This window comes from Sinocyclocheilus grahami, unplaced genomic scaffold (assembly GCF_001515645.1).
Source record: "Sinocyclocheilus grahami isolate Dianchi unplaced genomic scaffold, SAMN03320097.WGS_v1.1 scaffold65.1, whole genome shotgun sequence".
Taxonomy (NCBI): Eukaryota; Metazoa; Chordata; class Actinopteri; order Cypriniformes; family Cyprinidae; genus Sinocyclocheilus; species Sinocyclocheilus grahami.
The window spans coordinates 1236065-1245231 of NW_015505244.1; the positions used below are offsets into that span (position 1 = coordinate 1236065).

General features: G+C 37.0%; 1 protein-coding gene across 1 annotated transcript in view; it reads right to left on the minus strand.

Moving 5' to 3' along the window:
- LOC107584993 (vasoactive intestinal polypeptide receptor-like) overlaps positions 1-8800 on the minus strand; it is a 60512-nt gene extending 51712 nt beyond the window's left edge. Inside the window, exons 1-2 of the mRNA XM_016271796.1 lie at positions 8642-8800; positions 7261-7384 (exon numbers count right to left, since the gene is read on the minus strand). Coding sequence (XP_016127282.1) covers positions 7261-7384; positions 8642-8800 — 283 coding nt within the window. The remainder of the gene's footprint in view (positions 1-7260; positions 7385-8641) is intronic.
- Between the last annotated feature and the right edge of the window lie 367 nt (positions 8801-9167).

Genomic DNA, 9167 nt, shown 5'->3' on the forward strand with positions numbered 1-9167 from the left:
TTCAGATGCAGCTTCTGTGTTTCCTCTGCATTGCAAATATGAATTTTGTTTATAATGATTTTATTGGTTTGGTAACAGCCCCAAATGTCTTATTATTCTAATTCACTTTATTGATTAAATAAGAATTTGACACAAAAGGTAATGCACACTTCTAGAAAAAAGTAAAAATGCCCATAAAGGGTCAAAATAACTTTTGTTGGAAAATATTAATTTCTATCACTGCTGTGAACTGACCACGCAGAATATGAAGAATATAAAAAAACTTAAGGAGTCAGCTGTCCACGGCAGTCGTGCAGCGCAACACGCTCAGAAAAATATAGTCTGATTATCGTTATGGCTAAAATCCCAGAAAATATCGAGATATAATTTTTGTCTATATCGCACACCCCTATATATTTATTCTTCTTTGCTTGTTTGGTACACATAATTCACTGATCATGACACTTAAAATAAGCTTATATTAGAAATAGGTTTTCTCAATGATAACGAGGACACGACAAAAATAGGTGAATCATAATATTGTTAATATTGTGAAATATCATTACAATTTAAAATAATGGTTTTCTATTTTAATATAGTTAAAATTTATTCCTGTGATGCAAAGCTGAATTTTCAGCATCATTACTCCAGTCTCGTGTGTCACATGATCCTTCAATGTATTGTCAACGTCAGAAACAATTGTGCTGCTTAATATTTTTCTGTGATATTTTTACAGGATTGATTGATGATTCCTGGCAGATTACTATTCAAAATATAAAAATCTTATCAATTTAACATTATTGCAGAATAAAAGTATTCATTTTCTTTCAAAAAAGAAAGGAAAAAAATAAATGAATAATAAAATAAGTGCTGTTCTTTTATTCTTCAAAGAATCCAAATATTATGTTTCAAACGTAAAATAAAGCAAAGAAGACAGGCGCTTGGAAATCTGAACTAAAATCAGGCATAATGTATTTTTCTATAATTTTATTATTATTTTACAGCAACAGTCTCAGATCTAGCAGATGATTGCGATCGACGGGTTGGCCATCACTGATGTGCTGTAGGCTACATTAAAAATTTAAAAGATAAAAACACAATAACCCCCAAATGTAAAAAAAATTCAAAAAGGATTTCATAAAACTAAATGACATGAGTATACCTATAAGCAACACAAACTTCACTAAAGGATTCCTTTAAGAGACATTTGTTATTTATATGTTATAGACTTTTTATACTTTTTTTATGTTATCTTTATACTTTTACAAAGAGTGTAATGAAAACATGTCTAAAAATATGTCTAAATTATTTTATTATTATTATATTAATATATTTATATTTGATATGCACATTAATTAATGTATATTGTATAAGTTAGCCAGGAAAAAGACAGACGCACTTAAAACTGCAATAAAAAAAACAGACGCAGACGTCACGTTATAAGAGAGGAATGAATGAAGGGCAAGTAATTTGTGCATTGGCTGACACACTGCACTGAGCTGTGTGAGCAGCGTGTTATGATACGTGTTCGCGAAATAAAAAAAAAACCTTCACTGCTACACGTGAATCATGCGTGACTTCTGGCTCATACTTCACTGCCACACGTGATTTACGTGACGTCTGCGTGACGTCTACGTCACGTCTACGCCTCGTCTGCGTCTTAAAATGAATGGATTAAAGCAAAAAAAGTGAAACGTTCATTGAGACGACTGCATGTTGCAGCGTCATATTAAAGATCCCGTCCGAACGCCATAGTTTAGTGTCCAGCAGCAGCAGCATGGTGCGTGCCGTCAGCGCAGCTGAAGAGTTCTGCGTTCAAATGCACGCAATAGGCTTAAGTTTGCCGCAAAGCATCGGCAAAAGTAATTACCATACGTCAGGGGGAAACAGTACAGAGATATTTGAATTATTTACTAATAAACTAGTGTTTTCTGAGTCGGTGTCGAAAGGATGAAGTTGTCGATCCTGACTCGCCATCTCTTCATTAGACACGCCTTTAGAGAGTAGTGCATTTTTACGGATTATGATCATAATGAAAGAGTTTTTGTTTTTGATTTGTTTTATATCGTTAAGTAGTAATTTAAAGCTTTCTATAGATATATTCATCATGTCTGTGAGGCATGTATTCGCTGGGTTTCGGTTCATTTTTGTGAAGCGCTCCTGTTGAAGAAGAGACGGCAGAAAGCGTTTTTTTCAACGTTTTGTTGATATTGTGAGTGCACACAAATAAAAGTAGACCCTTTACAGTTACAAATGATGTATTACTATTACCTTTATGCACAAAAATGACGGTGTATCCACTGAAAAAAAATGCAAGTGATTGCGCTGGCGTCTCTGTCCTGCAAAATACGCTTCAGCTTCCACTCTCTGCGCAAACTATTGGATACAACACACATTTATCTAGGTTTAACGTTTAAACATTGTTATATGCTTGAACTGTTTTATATCTATAGATTTTATTTTAGTCAAGTCGTGATGATTTGAGAAGGCTAAATTGATAAAGCATATGCTCACTGTCTGCCGCTGGCCACTTGGTCGTTACTTTAAATGCGTAACGTTATTTAGGCTATGTGAGTACTGCTCATGTCTGAAAATAATATACGAAAAACAAAATTATTTTACATAAAAATATTAGGCTATAGCTTATATTTATTTAGTAATTTTTTTAATTAATGTGAAAACTAAAAAGAATTGTAAAACTGAAAGTAATTTTAAAAAATTGTGTTCAGCATGGTGGGCCACATTTGAATTCGTGACGGGCCACATGTGAGCCACGGGTTGAGAACCACTGGTTTAAACATTTGTGTCACAATCACCAGCTGGTGTGCCCTTGATAGCCACCAGAGGGCACTCCATCCCATACCTTTGCCACTCTGTCCTGGACTACATTTCCCATAACCCATTGCCCAGACTCATCATGCCTGATTATTTTCACCTGTTGCTCATTACCTCTGCCTATACAAGCTTGGTGTTTTCAGTCACTCTTTGTGAAGTCTTGAATTTGTCATGCTGCATCTCTTAGCCCTGGTATTCTGGTTTTCTGTTTTTTTATACTTCAGCCTGGTTTCCTTTGCTTTCCAGTGTTTTTTGCTTTGTTCTTGCTTTTGGTTTGTCTCATAGTGTCATGACCTTTGCCTGTTACTTCAACTATGATTGTGGATTACCCTTTAATAAACTACTGCACTTGGATCCTCAGCCTTTGTGTCCCCATGCAGCTATGTGACAGTTTGGGTTTAGTAAGACTTTTTTATTTTTAAGAAATTAATCCTTTTATTCAGTGAGGATGCAAATAAATAAATGTATCAAACGTAACAGAAAAAACATTAATAATGTTACAAGACAAATGTTCTTTTGAATTTTCTGGTCATCAAAGAATCCTGAAAGAAGTCACAGCAGCACAACGGTTTTCAACATGGATAAATGTTTCTTGAGCAGCAAATCAGCATATAAGAAAGATTTTTGAAAGATCATGTGACACCAAAGACTGGAGTAATGGCTGCTGAAAATTCAGCATCGGGAATAAATTACTTTTTAAAATATATTTAAATAGAAAAAAAGGTGTTATTTTAAACTGTAATATTTCACCGCATAAATTTTTTTACTGTAGTCTTGATCCAATAAACAAGAGACTCTTTAAAAGAATTGTACTGACTTTTGAACTGCTGTAAATTAACCAAAATACTTGCTAGGGTATTTTGGGTGGTTGATAGGGTGTCTTCAAGGGTTGTTATGGAATTAAGTTGTTTTGGGTGGTTGCTAGAGAGCTATTCCTAACTTGTAGTTTACAGATATAGCTGATATAGGTTTCTGGCCTGGCCTCGATGGTCCATCCCAATCCAAACAGACATTTGAGATACGAAAAGCCTAGTTATATCACATCAAAAGACACTGGAAAATGCAAGTAAATAGAGTTTTTTTTAAAACTCTCAAGTCTATCTTAGAACAATACACATGGACACTACAGGGCTTTCACTTCAAACAGTTGCATGAAATGCTTGTGGGCACAACAGATCCTTTCATTCATCCCATTCTTTGTCCATGATGGGGGTCTGACTTTTACAGCTGCCTTCCACTTCAAAAAAAATTGCCTTTCATGCCTGATTGCCAGTTCACCTCGTAAACCTAAAGAATGAGTCAGTGGAGGATAGCCTACTTCATACCTCAAAGGAGCTTCCAGATAATTGTAGATATCTGTGCAGGGCAATGGTCCCTCGACCCTTTGCTGAAAATCCAAAATAATCAGCTAGTCTGATGAATCAGTATTTTGTCAGAACGCTTGTGCATGATACATCTCATTGATGAGGATGATGGTAATCAGCCTTTGAAAACAGTGCTTTTTTTATTTTTACATATATTCAAATCATTGGATGGATGAAGCCTTTCTTATTCATAATGATTATACACTCTAAAAAATGCTGGGTTGTTTCAACCCAACTTTGGGTCAAATATGGACTATCGTGGTATCAGGCATGAACTGTACAGAATGCGAACAAGATTAATTTTAATACAAGGAGATAATGGCGCAAAAGCGAATTTCAGATTTTAAACAGCATTCAGTAATTGACATTGTGTTTTTAAAATTTTTGGAATAAATTGGCCAATTCCTTCATCTTGCTAAGGCTAATTTCACTTTTTGTGTATCAAATATAATTTTCACACATTTTGCATATTTTGACAAAATGACAACTTGACTAGAGATGGAGCAGCATAAAAAGATTCTTTAGGACAGTCATAAAAATACATTTCAAACAATAAATAACGAAAATTAATTATATATTTACAATAAATACATAAATATAGCTTATTTCACTATATGATTACTTTCATTTTAAATATAGGTTTTATATATATATATATATATATATATATATATATATATATATATATATATATATATATATATATATATATATATATATATAAGCATTTAAAAAGTATCAAAAGTATAAAATCTTTAAATTGGAAAGGAAAGGGGAAAAACAAAAGAGTCAATGTTGATTTCAGGGCTCTTTCAAATCTAGATTAATTCAACTGACCATATCACAAACAGTTTAAGTGAAAATCCACAAAAAGTAAACCATTGTTTCAAAATATCTTGAAGAGAATCCCTGTAATGAAGTCTGCCTGCTCTGTGACACTGTCAATAACATCCAAATGATGGAGCTGCATTTTATGATAAATATTTAGGAGCAGCAGAAAGCTGAAAATATAGGCGCTATTTTTACTCAGTTTCAGCTGTCACTCTCCGGTACTTTGGTGCATGGATAATAGGGTCAGCTCAGTGAGAGGCTGCTTCACTGCCATCATCAGTCATGCGTGCCCCTATAATCCCCACCAGCAGAAGATTCCATCACACTTTTTATTGCATCATCTGACCTCATGTGGCTTAAAACACTGTAAAAATAGTGGAAGAGAAGAATACACACAAAAAAAAACCTTAGAACAACACTGTAAATGTAGTTACCTTTGGTTAATAAGTGCCTTCCTAGTCTTAAATGTGCTAGTCAAGGTTGGTAACATCATTTGTTTCCTGGAAACAAATAATAAAATGCTGGTTTACATTAGATAGGTTTCTATGGGCCTCTCCATCTGAGGACAAAGAAGCCATTTAGAGGTTGTTTACAATGATTTGCCTAAATTACAATAACAGTGTGCTATTCGTCTGATTATAAATCTGCCAAATTTCTGCAAATATTTCCTCTCAGAGTTACACCAGATAATGGAGGTGCATTCCTCATTACTCTGGATTGGCATATTCATCAGGTGCAGGGTCCATTGCATGTGAAAACGACCCAATAAAGCAGTGGGTCAGGCATGGGGGTGATCGCTGATGCATTCCTGGCGAAGAGCAAACGCTCAGCTTCACATATTTGTGTTTATGCTCAAATTATTTGCGAGAGTTCAACTATGTAAGTGGATTCGCTGCTGCAAAATCCAGCTTAGGCTGGATTGCTGTGTTTTGGAATATGATAGCGGGTCTAAGCTGGTCATTAGCTGGTCCAAGCCTTGTGTTTTTACACATGTTTTTCTCAAGCAGCTCATTTCCAAAAATATCAGTGCATAATCAGCCTCTCATTGGATATGTCTAGCCTACACTGGTTTAAGATGATCTAGCTGGTCTCCCAGCCTGCCAAACAAGAGTTTGGCTAGTTTAGTTGGTTGGCCAGCAGGTCTCAAAGCTCAAAAACCATTTAACAAAACCAGCTTTGGAGACCATAAAACCACTTGTTTACCTAGTTTAAGATGTTTTTTTCCAGGAATTGAGACAGACCTTATTAACACTAAAGAAGTCAGTCTGTGAAGGTGTCTCTGCAGTCAACACTTCTCTTTTAGCTTTGATAAAAGAGTATATTCTTTCTAAGAATCTTAAAAGTCTTTATGGGTGGTATTGATCTATTTATTCAATGTCAGCCGTGATTTTCAGTGGCATTTGAGAGAAAGCGACAGAAGGGCGAGGGCTTGTTCCTTGAACAATGACCATGCGGTGACTTAGACCTAGACCTTGGCGACAGAACATCAACTACACAGCTTCTCGTGCAAATGAGAAGCACACCAGGAAAAAAGTATTGCAATATTAGAAATTAAATTAAATTGAATTAATAACTAAATAAATGTCTCTAGACTTTTTATATGCATTCAATCTCTGTAAATAAAACATGTCTTTACTTTCACAAGGTTGTCAAGGTTCTTAACATAAAAAATGCATGCTGTTTTCATTGAGGATAATTTGGTCCATATTTGTGTTACTATTAGACAATCAAATTATTGATCACTAATTAGTCATTATTAGATTAGTGAAAGCAATTAAAAATGCTTATTACTCTCCTCTATGGACGCCTTGATTCTGATTGGTCAAACTTGGCATTGTGCAGTTTAATATAATGGTGACTAAAAAGCATAACGGACCAATTTCCTACATCATTTTGCTAGTTTCATTCTTCTTATATAATTCTGTTGTTTCTTATCATGTAATAAAATAATTCAACACAAAATAACATTTTATGCCCATTTTTCATTTATTCAGAAAGTCAATGTAAAATTTGCAAGATAAAATATAGTCAGCAGGTCATTATTGCAAAATAAACCCCTTGATGTTGGTACAAGACCTGATCAGTTTATTTTGTGATAATGGCCACCTAGATGCATTTTATCCCTTACATATTAACTACTTAGTTTGTCAGTATCAAAATAATAAGACAGTAGGTCTGTGCATGCTTTGATCCAGCTCAAATCCTCAACTAATATTACTAAACACAGCACGCAGTGCTGATACACACACACAGCTGAGCTGAATAATGAAGTCCTGTGCCTCAGCTGACTTATCGGAACATCTGCTGACCTCTGGGGCGAACCTGCTACGCTCGTTCCTGAGCCAGATAAGTGCAGACAGCAGCAGCAGCAGATTCTGCACATAGTGAGAAAGTAACAAATGGCAAATTGGCAAACAGATGTTCCCTAAAACTGTCTAGTGTTACAGAGTTGGCTGAGGAACACAGATTCCTTTACAACTTAAAGGTGATGTGACTATTTCATGACTATTTGGGAATACTTAACAGTACTTCGGCAGCAGTAATGTGCAGCCAGTGAACTATTTCTTCTAATTATTATGACTGCAGTTAAAGCAAACAGAACTATCAAGTTACATTGGGACTTTTGTTTCATTGCTTTTCAAGTTAAAGTGCAGATGAACAGTTGTCATTTTATGTAATTTTACTCCTCGAAGAAAAAATATTTTCTTTCATATTTTCAAAATGTAGATGGACACTGATTTTGTCAGCAGCATGGTCATTTAATTATCTGGTCAAATTGTATTTTAATTTCTGAGCCAATATCAAGTAAAGGTGGAAATGGTCTTGTGGTGTGACTATCCTCTTCATGAATTTTGCATCAACCTCTTCATCAATTTTAAACATAACATTTTAAAATGTATTTTGTAGTTTAGCATATTGTGAAACTACACAAAATATGTTAAATTAAATTAATTTGTCAAGAACATTTAAAACTTTTGAAATAAAAAATGAAAAAAGTTTATACACACACACACACACACACAAACACACATTTTAAATTGCAGTTTTAAAATGTACTTTGTAGTTCCCTTTCAGTCGGTCACTCTCGACGTCACATCGGTGACCGACGCATTGGGATCTCACGTAGAGAGGCCAATCCACTTCGAGTGTAAACTAAACGAGCCAATGCACATTGGCATGCAATAATTGCATCCAGCTGCCGCTGATCACAGCGTGAGCATAAAAAGGCAGCCGGTGCAACGCATACCAGCTTTTTGCTTTGGAGCCGAGTGACAACATCGTTCTGCTCCTACCAAACTGCTTCGTGTGTGACAAGTCTAGCGCGTTCTAGGGAGCTTCTTGTGTTGGTGGACAGTGCTTCAGCGGTGGTCGTATTCCTGTGTTGAGTGGGTTGCGCATTTCAGGCTGCACTACCCCCTGTCATGCTGCAAGCGGCCATTTCCCCTGTGCGTCTCAGCACCTAAAAGAGCATTTCCCTGAAAGAGCCTATTTCTCTAAAAGAGATTACACGGGTGCGTCTTTGTAAAGACGACGGATCGTCTTTTTAAAGTTGCCGTTTCACCCGTGCGTTTCTGGATACGGTCGTTACCTGGCGCCGGGTGATGGTCACGATGGTCATCGCACACTCAGACCCCTCTTCGGTCTGCCCACGAGCCACCCGAATTGGATCCCTGCAATCCACCTCGCTGCCCCACTGCGGGTACGGTGGGGGTTACGCTGGTCCCACTTGCACGGTATCTGGGTGCATAGCTACCGCTACCCAGCCCGTCTCGCTGACTTCTGCGGGCCATCAGCCTCTGTTGATGCAGAAACACATCTTCGGGTACATCCGGCCCCGAGATTGGTTTGCAGCGATCGACCTGAAGGATGCGTACTTTCATGTGTCGATCCTTCCGCGCCACAGACCATTTCTGCGGTTCGCGTTAAAAGGACGTGCATATCAGTACAAGGTCCTGCCCTTCAGGCTGTCCCTGTCTCGACCTGTCTCTACGAAAGTTGCGGAGGGGGCTCTTATTCCCCTCAGAAAGCAGGGTGATTGCATCCTCAACTATCTCGACGATTGGCACAGCACAGTCTCGGGATCAGTTATGCGAGCACAGGGACCTGGTGCTCCGGCACCTCCGCCAGTTGGGTCTTCGGGTCAACTGGGAAAAGAGC